The following is a 15,267-nucleotide window of genomic DNA, read 5'->3' on the forward strand; positions in this document are numbered from 1 at the left end:
ATTGTCTTTAGTTCCACTGGCCTGCCCATGTGTTGGCGTTGGCATCGTTCCAGGGCTTGCCTTCTGACTTAACTTCTAGTAAGAGAGGCTATAAGACCACTTAGCAATAAAGAAATGTCTGTTATAAACACCAGTAGTATTTAACTGAAAGGCCATGGAAAAAGATAAAAGGGTAATGAAATTGAAATACCTAGCTGCATCCACCAGAGCAGTGGCTCTTTGAACAATGGCTCTTTAAGTGTGGCGCCTGAACCAGTAATATCATGTCACCGGGGGACTCAACTAAAAACACAAATGCTTGGCCCCGCCCCAGACCCACTGAATCTAATACTCCTGTAGGGCCCAGCAATTTGTGTTTTAATAAGCCCTCTAGGGAAGTCTGATGATGGCTAAAATCGGAGAACGATTAAACTGCAGCCCAAGGATTAGTCCTCTACTGTAGCCATTGGAATATCAGAAACATTCCATATTTAGAACATATTATTTATATGTCCCCTCCCCCCAAAAATGTTTAAGTTGGATTACAATTTAGAAAAAAAACATATATACGAATTATTTCTATCTCAACATTGAATGGCTACACTGAGGACTAAACAGTCTAGCTTTCAAGTGAAAGCCAGTCTCTCCTTAGAAACTGAAGCTTCCATGTGGTCGGTTGAGTGGTACTGAGAAGGACACACCCCTGTTACATTGCAGATGCTGGCAGATTATGCTCAAGTCCCTATGGCATAGATACATTTTTATTCATTCAAATTTTGTTTTTCTCCTTAGCATTTTCATCATTAAAAAACCGATTAAAAATGGAATCAGGGGCGCCTGTGGCTCAGTGGGTTAAAGCCTCTGCCTTCGGCTCAGGTCATGGTCGCAGGGTCCTGGGATAGAGCCTCACATCGGGCTCTCTGCTCAGCAGGGAACCTGCTTCCTCCTTTCTCTCTCTCTCTCTCTCTCTGCCTACCTGTGATCTCTATCTGTCAAACAAATAAATAAATTTTAAAAAATCTTTAAAAATGGAATCAAAGCACAATGGTCCAAAAAGACTACCTGGCTCACTCAGTTTTCACTGAATGATCATATTTTAGAAAAGAAGAAAAAGAAACTCATTCCAGTCTCATATTTACAATTGCAAAGTTATTCCTCTTAGGAATTCTTCTTAGAGAATTTCATCTTAAAGCAGACACAGTGTTATCACTTTTATTTCACCAGATTCAGGTCAAATAATGGAAAATCATCCTATCAAATAATGAACATTGTTGGTTATTGCCTGAACAAAGATTTTCTTAAAAATCTTTAAATGTAAAAAGATCGGGAACAACTTCAGACCTGTAGATAATGGGTACTATTTAAATGTATAAGTAAAGTCACCTAAACGCTCCATAAGACATAATTGACAATTTCTCCTCTACTTATAATCTATATGTTTTTAACTAACATAAAAGTGTAAGATACATTATCATTTAATAATACTCATTAAGGAAGTATAACTATAATTATTCTGAAGATAAGTGTAACTTAAACAGAATGAATTTCTAAACCACAATAACCTTGATCATTTAAGGAAATATTAGGCTTTCGGAGTTCACCTGCTTTGATCAATCATAGAATCTGTCAGACCCGAAGAGTGCCATGCCACCCAACTGATCTAGACTCCCTTCTTGACACTCTCAGGGGAAGTGAAGCGTATGCCCTTTCTGGATTCTGAACTGAACATTAACTAGCATTATTTCTTCTCCTCTTCCTCCTCCTCTACCTCCTCTTCCTCCCTCCTCTCTCTTCCTCTTCCCTCCCCTTCTCTCTCTCTCTCTCTCTCGTGCCTTAATTCAGCCAGGCTTACAGCACAGTAGGTGCCTTCATCTATACTTCCCGAGTATAGCAAGAAATATAGTTTCCCACTCAGAAACCCTGTGTCTCATTCAGGGAATGTTGGAATATTCAGGAGCTACAGTACTCTGACTCCTTCCCCACATCCTTCACTGACTCTGGCTGACTCACCATAACTTCCTTCCTCCCCGCTCCTCCCCTGAGCTTCAACACAAAAACAACAAACAAACAAAGGAAACCTGAGAGCACCACTCATAGAATACTTACTCTCTTTCTCACTTGGGATGGAGAATTTAATTTACTAGTATTTGCAGTAGTAAATGAAATGCACTTTACAGTGTAAACTTTGTTCATTATGGAAGCAAGGAGGGAGAAAAAAATAACATATCAAGTTGCTTTTCATAGCCAACTAGATAACAGACCTGAGTAGCTTACAAAACAAACAAACAAACAAACAAACAAACAACCTGTTCCTGATCTTGTTGGTTAATTTGCAGACTTTAGAGAATGGGGTTTTTGATTTGGTAAGGCTCTCCAAAATTGCTTAATGACTTTCCTGAAGTCCACCCTAATCCTAGATTTATTCATCTACCAGAATCTGGTTCCATTCATCTACTTGAAATGGAATGATCTAATATGCATATTTAAGGTTCTCCTAAAGGAAAATCACCAGGAGGGAAAGGATCAGTAAAGAAATCACCTGCCGATTCTACAGACGTGTCACCTGTTCCCGTAGTGCCTCCACCACCTAAGCCAGGATCTGAAGAATGGGTCTACGTGGATGAACCGATTCCTGAGGTATGGCAGTTTAGATTGAAGCTTGTAGAAGCGAGCCTTTCTCTTGTTCGTAGTAACATTCACACCATTATTTGAACCACCCAGAAGGCCTTTTATAGCTGGTGATATGTATACTCATCAAAAAGCCGAGGTGAGGGCATGTGTAGTGATGAGCACTGGGTGTTATATGCAACTAATGAATTGTTGAACACTACATCAAAACTTGATGATGGACTATATACTGGCTAACTGAGCATAATAATAATAATAATAATAATAATAATAATAAAAGCTGAGGTGAATTTTTGAGACTACTCATTGAATCCCATTGTATCCTCTCCCTACTCCTTCGAGTTTCTGAGTCATGCTTTGAACAGCTATTAAGTGCTGAAAGCAGGAGAACAAATGGGTTCTGTAAGGACCAATTTTCTCCCCAAGGACAAGCAGAGATGCAGTTTCCTGGAAGAATGACTTCCTCAGAACACATATCCAGCAAATTATAGCCCTCCATCCATGTTCTCATGCCCACATTATAATGCTTTCAAATGAAGTTTAACCTCTGACTTTTCACAAACAGAAGAAACTTTTTGAAGCTAACTAAACTAATAAAAGAACAAGTCTCTGTCTGGCCTGAGAACTTCAAATAGGTACGCCAGAATAAGGCAAAAAGATGCCCCAGGTGAACCCTGGAAAATCCCTTCAGTTCTTTGTTCTCTGACAACTGCAAAGCCTAGTCTCTACATAGGCAAAGTTGGTTGTTTCAATAGAAAAATCGTCTTAAAAAAATCACCAAGAATGGTCTTTCCTTTCCCACTTTTTTCAAAGACAAATTGCTCTATAAAAATGCAGCCCCTTTTTTCTTCACTGCAATCCTCAGTGAATTCCTACTCTCATGAACTCTGAGCACTGACTGCCTGGGCCAGGCATTTGAGACCCAATCATGAATTTCTGTGGTTGTGCTGTTGCTATTATTATTGGTTTTTCCTAGAGAAATGTCTTATCTCCCCAATTAGATTATAAACTCTTTGAGAGAGGGAAGGAACATGTGGGATAATTGATTATATTCAATACAGAATCAAGCACAACATAGATTCTTGATGAAGCTCTAATGATTTAATTAATTTACATTGATAAGGAAGTTAGAACAGAAAATATTTGAAAATGAGAACATTAAGTGATATAACTATAGATGTGTATAATACCACTCAGACAAACAGAAGCTACTTATTGAAATAAAAACATTAAAAAACTTGTCATAGAATCAGGATATAAATGGTTGTTGGAAAGGAGGTAAAATTAAAATGATATTATTTGGCAGGGTTGGGGAGTGAGAGACAAAAACATTGAAATCTAATCCTTCACTCCAAACCTTGAAGCTCATGAGAGAAATAAATTCGTACAGGACAAGAAGGAAATAGAGGACAGAAGTGAAAAATAAACATTAACATTGAGATTTGGCAGATCTTCTAGCAGTCATAATTCTGACAAAACAGATGATAATTTAAGGAGAGTTGAATAAAGTATCAAAAATAAGGGAACATATAAGGATCCGATTATTACCCCAAACAAGGGATGGCTGGGAGCCATATGGCTTGTAGGCCTGAGAAGATGGGGAAAGGGAGCACATGCTTGGAGGACCTCTGTGCGGAGAAGGCCATCTGGCAGGAGTTGAGGCCTTCAGTAGAAGGATGTAGCCACATACAGTGGGCAGCAGAAGACAGTGTTCTTCCTGCTTTCTTCCTGCTTTCCCATCCCTTGCCCTAGAAGATGGAGGGCAAGGTTGTTTCTGGAAGTATAAGATTGTTCAAGTTAGCCATCCAGGGCACTGAGCAGCCCAAAGAATGAAGAACAGGAACTTGGTCTGAGGGGACAATGGGAGGATATGCCGCACAGACTTCTACTTCTAATAACCTAAGTGAAATCATGCGGAGAATGTATTTTGCTACACTAGAAGTAGTCTAGAGCCTTGAAACAAAGCAGCCACAGAATCCACTCTAGTCATTTTTCCAACCTTAGTTTCTCACACTTTGGCGGGTAAGCTACAGAGCTTACTTGTCAAAGAAGAAGAAAAAAGACAGATGCCCAGTTAAATTTGAATTTCAGATTATCAATGAATTTAAGTGGGCCCCCTATACTTTATCTGGTAACCCTAGTTCCAGGCCTCCCAAGGACCCTCATATCTATCTCCCTCAGTAGGGATGTGGAGGAGAGAGACGAAGGGTGGGAGGAGAAGAAGGGAAGTGGGGGAAAGCTAGATTGAGAGAGAGAGAGGTTGAGAGATTGAGAGAGATTGCTTTCAGATCTGGCTCTCCTAGGTGGAGGCAGCAGCCAAGTTCCAGGAGAGCCTGGGCCCTACCCCCTTCGTCAGCCATAGGCGGGGTGCAGAGAGAACGGAGAAGGCAGTCAGAGTGAGAAGTCTTTGCTTTTCAGCTTCTGGAGTTTTGAAGCATATTTACTTTGGCTACTGATTTCCTATTATACTCAGTCTTAGCCAGTGATAAGAAGCCCACTTAATTGGAAAGTATAGATATTAACATCTAGTCACATCACAAAAGTTCAGGTGCCCAGGCCCAGAAAATATTATGTCATAGAGACTGGAAGAACCTATACATATGAACTTATCAATACCTCATAGAAATCACAGAGGATATGGGAGATTCCAAAAGACCAGGTATAGGTAAATACCTAAATGTTTAATAAAAAGCTGATGGGATTTAGTAACATACAGACAAATACTCCAGACATTAAGCCCTGACAAAATTTGAGAGAAAATATTGAAAGTCTGACTTCTGAGCATGTATAAACTACAAAAATGACCACCCAGAGCCCATACAGGTTCCCTAAGTCCTGCTGAACTGGCCCATTCCTTTTCCTTGACAGAAAAATTGAATAGATGGATCGGGAAAGTACCATAAACTTTGTATATCTTAAGTTCAAAATAGTATTTGACAATTTCTCATGACGTTCTTAAAAAATGAGATCTGTGAGCCGGGTGTTACTTCACTTAGGTCAATTGCTAAGTGGTAACTCTCCATGCACAGAGTGTGAATTAATGGATTCAAGTCAACTAAGAGGGAGATATTGTAGTGGGGCTTATTTAAAATGATCTTTAACACCATCCAGGGTATGATGACAAGTAGAAACCAGAGGCATGAGCAAGGGGGGGAAAAAAGGTGTTAAAATAATGTCAGAGGAGCATTAAAGGAACCATAGATGTTTAAGTTAGATAAATGCATTCTTCAAATGTGTCTGGACATTAAATCATAGACTTTTAGAACTAGATGGAGCCAGCCAGTCTCCTAAAAAATTAACTGATGATAAAATTGGATTCAGATGAGTTTACATAGTAAAATTTATCGAGGGCCTGCTACGTGCAAATGCTGTACTAGATGCTGAGACTAACAAAACAAGCAAGTTTCATCCTGAATCCCAGCCTACATCTCCCCACTGTCTTCAAATATCTGAGAGGCTATCATCGGGAATACTGTATGAATGTAGTCTGCCCTTCTCCAAAGGGCACAACTAGGGCTGGGGAGTGGGACATATAGGAAAGCAAAGTGCTGCTCAACATAAGGGAGACTTTTCTAGTAACATAGTTATGTGACACTGGAGGGCCTACCCTGAAATGTATCAGTGAGATCCATGGAGGGATCATTTATCTCCACTATTTGGCATTTCTCAATTGGAAAGGAGATTAACCAAATAATCTCTCAGATCCCTATGTATAATTCCCCAAGTAAATAAATGCATAGCCAATAAGGGAATATTTAGTACAGAGAATTTATATTGAATATAACATGTATCTTCAATTTTATTTCCTTTTGATTATTTCTTAGTTTTGGTTATTTATTTGTATCACTAAAGGTAACACAAACTTTCCAATTTTCATGGCACACACAGCAAAGATAAAACCACTTGGGCAAATTCAAAGAAATGACTCATCACCACCCTGACATGAACCCTAGATATTGCCCATGATAGGCAGTTTTCCAACCTACGCAAAATATGACATCTATTTATTCATTCAATAAATATTTCTTGAGCACCCATTATGTCCCAGACACTGTGGTGATTATAGGAAAAATGGTAGAGTGGTGACTAAAACAACCATTGTTCTCATTGTTCTTTTTTTTAGAAGATTTTATTTATTCATTTGACAGACAGAGATCACAAGTAGGCGGAGAGGCAGGCAGAGAGAGATGAAGGGAAGCAGGCTCCCCGCTGAGTGGAGAGCCTGACTCGGGGCTTGATCCCAGGACCCTGAGATCATGACCTGAGCCAAAGGCAGAGGCTTTAACCCACTGAGCCACCCAGGCACCTCTCTCATTGTCTTATGAGACTGATATTCTAGGGGCAAATGTGGACAAATGAACAAGCAGTTGCCATTAATGTCAACCCTGCTATAATAGGAGAAAGTACAGGGCTTGAGATAGAACTCTGGAATGTCAGAGGATGACCTTCAAGATGTTGTGGATCAGGGAAGAATTTCTGGAAGAAATTTATCTGAACTGAGACATGAAGAAGTATTTGGAATAGAAATTAGCAGGCGGAGGAGTAAGAAGGAGGGGCAAGAAGTTTCACAGAGAATGCTTTAGACAGTTGCATCTGGTTCTTGTTTTTCTTGCTCTATTGCTTGTTGCTTGATATTGCTTATCTTGTTCTGTATTGCTCTTTTGACTTAATTTGTTGGAAGAATTGTCACTTTGAAATGATTAATTTTATGCTTTACCATTTAACAGGAAATACCTTCCTTTTTAGTACCTTACTGGGAACTAATAGAAAATTCCTATATAAACTCCATCAAAACGGTACTCAGGCATCTGAGAGAAGAACAGCATTCAGTGATTTCTTACTTATATGAAATTAGGTAAGTAAAGATACTTATATGAAATACTTATAAAAAGTTACTTATATGAAATATTGTCAGAAATACTTATATGAAATTAGGTAAGTAAAGTCAGAATTTTGTAGTCTACAGGCATGTCATGTGAGCTCCATCTAATTCTCTTACTGTCTTACAGAACAAATTTCCAGCATTTTCTACGGCGTCCAGATCACAAACAAGATTTTGTATCTCAATGGCAGGCTGATTTCAATGCTCTCCCTGATGACCTGTGGGATGATGAGGAAACAAAGTCTGAACTACACCAGAGAGTAAATGTAAGGAAACCTGCGACCTGCTGCACCAGGGTCTTCACATACGTGAATATTGTACTGTAGAACCTAACTCATTCCCTTCTTTTTCTGTGAAGTGTGGGGATAAGGAGGGAAATGGTTTGAACACTTACCTGCCAACTTTCAAGAGCAATGGCTCTTCTAAACTTGAGTTCAGAATGAAAACATGGTGGACAATACTTGCAGAAAGAGGATCCAAATCCAGCAAAGCAAAAGCATTCTTGGCATCTGTTTTGTAGCTTCCTAACCCCTTTGTTCAGCATTGTAACTATCTCTATGACTGGCATTAAGCACATGCCTACCTTGAGTGCGGTCATAAGGATGGATGATGTCAGGGAGAAGAGGAATGAGGGAACTTCATGGAAAACCTAAAGGGCAGCCAATATTAAATAGATCCTTTGAGGGAAGGTACCAAATCTTATACATCTTTCTATCTCCAGCAGGCACCGTGCCTAGCACTTAATAGACAGATTTTCATAAGTTCATAAATGGAATCTATTATGCTGATGTCTTAGAAGAAGACTTCTGATGTCCAGGAAGCCTGATTTCAATTAAGAAATTAAAAACATTAAACTTTTAAAAATATCAATTCAAACAATAAAGTAGAGAAGCTTGTAATAAGAATAGTCAAGGAAAGAAAAAAAAACTTTAAGTAGAGATTCGGATAGATCCCATAGTTTTTGACTTTATAGTTATAATAATAATTGTTATAACTATAAATTATATAAATATACATATTATAAATTATAATTAATTTCCAAATAGTGTCAAATTGCCTTATTGATATTCTCACTGGCCACATAATTATTTTTTAAATGTTTTGTTTCATTTCCAAGTGACAAATGTTGTTATTGCTTAAAACTTTGTCCCTTGATTCTAATTCTGTTGCATTGTGATCTGAGAATTAGAGGTTTTATTTTAATTTAATTTAGTGATTTTAATAATATTTTAAATTTATCTAAATTTTTAAGTTACCTGAAACATTAATTTTTTTTTTGTTTATATTCCATGGATGCTAGAAAATAGCATATAATCTCTATGTAGAAGGTTCAATAAGTTTTGGCCAAATCAACCTTGTTAATGTCATTAGAATGCTTTTTAGCAGTGAATTCTCCACAGAAGTATATTATAGAGAAACTTGAGAAGTTCTAAAGAGTAAAACTGCCTTTCCTTCAGGCCCTATGTCCAAACTTAGGTTTAGGGTGGGCCCCACATATCACTTTCATTTTTTAAAATGTCATAAGTAATTCTGATTGAAAAAATTACCCTTTGGGTATATTTTTATATCTACATAATCTTGCAAAAACTAATGGAAGTAAGTTAAAAATCCCTATGATGGTTACATTTCTATCCATTTGCCTTGCTTTATAGATTGCTTTACAGATTTTAATGTAGCAACATTAATAGCTAACCTGAACTTGGTACAGTGCTGGCACTGTTTTCTTGCATCCTCAGGACAACCCTCTGAGATGGAAACTAGTAAGAGTCCCATTTTATGGATGACAAAATATGGTGAAATAAGTGTCAGAGCTGGGATCTGACCCCACACTGCCAGGCTCCCTAGCCCATGCCCTGAAGAGATCGTTAAAACCGTTTCTCTGATGCAGCATTATTTGGCATGTGAAGAAACATGACATGCTACCTCTTCATGGTCTCCTATACTCTTTACAGTATAAAATAACCATTTTTGCACCAAAGTACTTCTTTTGTATTGAATTCTACTATATCTAATATTAATACTGTGTACTTGCCTTATTTCTTATTTGTATTTGTCTTGAATAAGTTTTGACGTTGACCTTTTTGTGTCATTTTGTTTTATGTGAGACTCTAGTAAGCACCATATAAATTGAACTTTGGCTTTTGACCCAATAGAAAACCTTTAAAACTTTTTAGAAGAGTTCATTTTCCATGATTTTTGTCTGCACAACCTTCACAATTAATAGCCATGAGTTTTTCTTCAATACAACTCACTCTGATTATTCAGGAATATACAATAATTCCCTAATACTTGCCAAATGAAATGTGAAAGCCAGCTATGCCTCTGGGTAAGCCCAGACCCTTTCTATGCTTGGTCAATGTCTTTGTTCTTGGCTTATTTCATTCCAATTCTGAGAAGTTAATGGAAAGGTTCTGCTATTGCACTGTCCCCACTCTGCCATCAGAAATCTGAACAAAATGTTAATACTTGCCAAGGCCTCACAGTGAGGCAGGAACAAAAAGAAAACTCTTCTAGCTCTCAAAGATGTACAAACTCTTGGTAAGCACAAGCCAGTATGCATTGAAAGTCTGCCAGAGCATTTGTGGAAACACCATGGAGATAATAAGATCAGCTCTAAAATGATGGTGTTTTGTGCTGATACTTAGCATAGGGCTACAAGAATGGCTGTGATATTTTCATTTTATGTGCAGTTCCCTGAAAATGCCAAGAGTTCTATTAATACAATATCACAGAACTAAAACCCACTGTGGTCACTGGAATGAAACTGCTTTGCATTAAGATGCCTGGCTCCACCACATGGAAACCATAGCCAAATGACTTCACCTCTCTGGGCATCAGTTTTCCCACCAGAACTTACTTCCTGGTTATTGTAGCAATCAGCAAGGTAATCCATGTAAAGCACTTAGCACAATGCCTAACGCATAATAATGTTTAATACTTTATTATTGTGGAAACTGTCACATTTTGATTGACTGTATATATTTCATTAATGGGATATTTTATTAAACAGATGTTTTATTGCATGGATAATATGATATCATTATAAGATTATAGTAGTTTTTATTAACTAAGGAATTATTATATGCTAAATAGTATGCTGAGTGCTTTATATACATAAGCTAATTTATTCCATATAGCACATCTGAAAGGTAAGATATAAAGAGACTGAGACCTGAAATGGTGGTGTAGATTACTCAAGAGCACAGGCTCATGTCCTCGATCTACCACCTACTCATGGTGTGCTTTTCGGAAGACAACCTCTCTGTGACTCTTCTGCGAAATGAACATTATAATATAGTACCTCAGGTTGTTGCCAGGCATTAAATGAGTTAACATAAGGACAATGACTTATGTTCTGACACACTGGTGCATGTAGAAAGATCCAGTTCATGGTAGCTATTGTCAGTTTTGTTATACATGTGGCAGAGCTGGGATCTTTAAAGATTCTTCCTACTGTTGGCTCTTTGGTACAAACCTAATTTTTGGACAATCCTATTAAGCTCAGACAGTATTTCTTGGTGAATGAGATGTTCCACTCATATTTATTGAACAAACTTATACCCTTGGATTAAATACAGCTGCATATTTCTTCACCAACAATACACATTTCCCAAAAAATTCCCTGAAAGGACTTTTTTATTTATGTATTTATTTTGAGAGAGAAAGAGAGCACGAGTACATGGGGGAGGAGGAGGGAGAGAAAGAGAGTGAGCAGTGGGGGAGGGGCAGAGAGAGAGAGAGAGAGAGAGAATCTTAAGCAGGCAGAGCCTGTTGAGGGGTTTGATCTCATGACTCTGAGATCATGACCTGAGCTGAAATCAAGAGTCCAATGTTTAAATGTCTGAACCACCCAGAAGCCCCAGGACTTTTTCAACTAAACAAATTTTCTGAAAAGGGATTAGACTGCTACATAAAACATAGCCACCCATAAATAAAGTGAGCTGCAGTGGACTTGTGCTGGACATGAGCATATGATATGGTGAGCTGGTCTAATAAAGTAAGGTGTGGCATAGAATGGAAGCAAAATAAATATTTGTTGAATAAGGGAATAAAATGCATGAGTGCATTAGGTCTAATTTTCTTTGGAAACATTTTTAAGACAGGCAAAGGATTCTAGTTTTATTACACTGCAACAACTTGAGCCGTGATGTAAAGCATAACAGTGAGATTTCTTTCTGCTCAGGATTTACGAGACCGCCTGTGGGACATCTGTGATGCCCGGAAGGAAGAGGCTGAGCAGGAGCGTCAGGATATCATTAACGAGAGCTGGTTGCAGGACTCCATCGTAATAAAGATGAACCATTTCTTCTCACTAATGCAGGTAAGAGCAGCTCATCAACAGCCCAGAATCTTGCCTCCATAGCAATGTCCTATCCCTCCTTTTACAACTCCTTTGGGAGAGTGAGGGGCCCCTTCAGGCTCCTTTTACTCACAGCACTCTGCCTGGCCTGAGCTGCAACTTGCTGAGGAAGTGAGCTGAAATAAATCTTTTGGCCCGGGAACAAACAAGCACTGGAACTGGGAGCATCCGGGTGCCTGGGTGGCTTAGTCGGTTAAGCGTCCATTTCTTGACCTCAGCTCAGATCTTAATTTCTGGGTTGTGAATTCAAGCCCCATGAAGCCGGGCATGCTACTTTAAAAAAAGCAAAAACAAACAAACAAACAACAACAACAAAAAAAAAACCTGGCAGCATCCCAAACAACCACCAACCAGTTTTGTGTCCAGGTGTCTTAGAACTATGGAGGGGCAGGAGAGTTGCTGTCTATACTGGTTGTTACCTTGTCAGCCTCTCACAGTGGACACCCAAAGTGGCCAGCAGAGGCCAAGGAAAGCAGCTCTGCCACAAAGCATGGGCTAGGTTAACATCAGCGGGCATTTGATTCCAGAAAATAAGTTTATGGCAGGATTGAAAAAAAACAAAACAGAACAAACTAAAAAAAAAAAAACAACAAAAAAACCCATTCACCAGAACAACCTCATTAACTTATATTTGTAGCCTATTAAATAAAAATTACAGTTGGTGAGATAAGACTTATTAGTCAACAGATAATAATAGTCAAGACTATTGTCAACAGTGGGAAAGAAAGCACAGACCAGGTCTGGCCACCCAGCATTGCCAGGAAAAAGAACTAGAGTTTGACAGCCGGGGTGTAGTGAGCATCAGAAGCCATCTGTGCTTGTTGATTGGCTTTGCCTGAAGGAAAAAAACAAAAACAACAACAAAAAAACCAACTTTCTCCTGTCTTCACCTAGTTTTACCACTGAGAGCAAGGTACTCTCAAGGAGCAAGTTAGGCTCCTCCCCTTCTAGAGGAACTGGCAGGTGATGATGCTTACTTTTCAAAAGGATGGTGCCCAGATACTTAGGAAAGACAGTTTTGAGTTCTAAAACTGACAAGAAGCTTTTAAAAAGATTTACATCTCAGGGGCGCCTGATGGCCCTGGGATCCTGGGATCAAGCCCCGTGTTGCTGGGCTCCCTGCTCAGAGGGAGTGTGCTTCTCCCTATCCCTCTGCCCTCCCCAACCATGCTCTCTTTCTCATAAAAAATTTTTTTAGGAAAAAAAAAATTAGATTTACATCTAAATGGACAGAGCCAGGATTTATAATGACAATTTTTCTAAAGTAAATTAGAAAAGGGCAGTCAGGACCCTAGAGTTAGGTAGGAGACTACCCAAAGTTTAGCCAAGCTGAGGGGAATAGTAAGCTTGTGTTAGTCAAGCTGTGTTACATGAGTATTTTTTCCGAAGAGCATAGCAGTGAGGGTGGAGAACGGAAGAGGGTATATTTTTCATCTTCAACCAATTGACTTACATGAGGAGATACTTCAGGAGAGCGGGATGTTTAGCTGACAATCCGAGCTAGCACACAGTTGGTGTTCAATAAAGGCTTGTTCAACCAATGACAATTATTGCTGATACTTCCAACTTTCACAGGGACTAGCCCATGGTATAGGGGCAGGCTGGACCACAGGAGGCCAGAAAAGTCATCAGAAAGCTGAGACCCAGGAGCAGCCTCACTGACTACCAGCTCTGGGATCCAGGTGTGGGTTGTACAAAGGATTAAAGTGAGCCTGCCGAGCAGCACTAAGCCACACTGGGTAGCATTCCTGGGGCACTGGATTGGGCAAGGAGAAATTGACTGTTGGAATAGATGTGTCAGAAGCTTCCAGTGGGAATAGCTGAAATCCAGTAGTAAAGGCAAAGGGAAGGAAATTTTTGTGCAAGAGCATTTTTGTGAATCATTTCTTATTAGTCCAAGCAGCACATGCCTCTTTGGGGAATAACACCTAGATAGAAGGTTCTTGTCCTGGAAGTGAATCCACATCTAAAACCAATGAGGAGGAAAGAAGATAACGGACGGGACAGCAAATAAGAGCTGCTCTTTGCTAATTCCTTACTCCTTCCTCCGCATATGCCAGACACTGCTCAAAGGACTTTCACGTACGTTATATTAAACCTTCACAACACCCACATGTGCTGACTTCTTTTATAATCCTTCAGCATTGTTCAGATAGTTGAAGGCCCACCACATGGAACAACAAAGGACCTCATTCTGCACTGATTAATAATTTCCGGAAAATTCATTTCAACTGAAAAATTTAATATAGTGCTTACAGAACTTATACAAGAAATATGTAAAGGTCAGCTTGTTCCTTCTTGTTTACTAACATTCATATTTGCTATTAAAGGCAGAACTGAACCGTTTCCAAGATACAAAGAGACTCCTTCAAGATTATTACAGGGGAATGGAAGGCAAAATCCCAATCGACGACATTAAAAGATTTACTCGAGTCCCCTTGGTCCAACTAGATAATAGAGAAATTTTGGAAAGCCAACTTAGGTAAGGCAGACCATTGTGTTGCACTATAATTAGTTTGGGCATAAAACTTTATGATTTTAAGTTGAATACCACTAGTAAAAACCTGAATCTGCAAATCCAAAATGCAAAAAAACTCCAAAATGGAAACTTCTCTAACTTCAACTTAAGATGATTAATATGCACTATTATCCAAATTATAGTGACTATTTACTCACTTTGCTGCTGAGGTATACTGTGTTTTATTATGAACTACTTCCAAAAGATTCTACTGGGGATATTAGGAAATATAGAGAGTATATAAATTTTGAATTCTGAAAACCTTTTGGCTCAAGAGTTTTCAGCAAGGAATCATGAATCTCTACCACTTTTATGAAAGGTTCCAAGCACTTTTGTATGTGTATGTGCATGTGTGTGTGAGTGTCATGTAAATGAAAATGGAAAGGGGTGTGAGTCTTCTTTTATAGGTAAGGAAATTGAGAAATAGTAAACATTCAGTCATATGTGATTTTAACTTTATGAGGTAAAAGACTTGTCAGTAGTTTTACATCAAATTCCCAGCAGAGCAAGAAAATAATTATATTTTCAATCAAACACTTCCATCTAATACAAACATTTGTAAATAATTGCTTTTATAGACCCAGTGGGTGAGGGCAGGAGAAGGGCAAGATCCCAAACCCAGAGAAACTATGAACAGATAGAAAAATGTCTTTAAGATATGGGGAGGAGGAAGGGTGCCTGGTAGCTCAGTCTTTAAGGATTTGCCTTTGGCTAGGGTCATGATCCCAGAATCCTGGGATTGAGCCCCTCATTGGACTCCCTGCTCAGCGGGAAGATTGCTTCTCCCTCTCCCACTCCCCTGCCTGCCCCCACTTGTGTTCCCTCTCTCCCCATCTCTATCTCTGTCAAAAAAGAAAAAAAACTTTAAAAAACATAAAAAAGAAGAAATAGGGAGTTGGA

General features: G+C 38.9%; 1 protein-coding gene across 1 annotated transcript in view; it reads left to right on the forward strand.

Moving 5' to 3' along the window:
• The window catches only part of SPEF2 (sperm flagellar 2), a 171,590-nt gene that overhangs the window by 102,029 nt on the left and 54,294 nt on the right, over nt 1-15,267 (forward strand). Inside the window, exons 21-25 of the mRNA XM_013051945.2 lie at nt 2,468-2,616; nt 7,335-7,462; nt 7,617-7,755; nt 11,673-11,810; nt 14,180-14,331. Coding sequence (XP_012907399.1) covers nt 2,468-2,616; nt 7,335-7,462; nt 7,617-7,755; nt 11,673-11,810; nt 14,180-14,331 — 706 coding nt within the window. The remainder of the gene's footprint in view (nt 1-2,467; nt 2,617-7,334; nt 7,463-7,616; nt 7,756-11,672; nt 11,811-14,179; nt 14,332-15,267) is intronic.

Source organism: Mustela putorius, unplaced genomic scaffold (genome assembly GCF_011764305.1).
Source record: "Mustela putorius furo isolate JIRA1106 unplaced genomic scaffold, ASM1176430v1.1 tig00000407_pilon_pilon_pilon, whole genome shotgun sequence".
Taxonomy (NCBI): domain Eukaryota; kingdom Metazoa; phylum Chordata; class Mammalia; order Carnivora; family Mustelidae; genus Mustela; species Mustela putorius.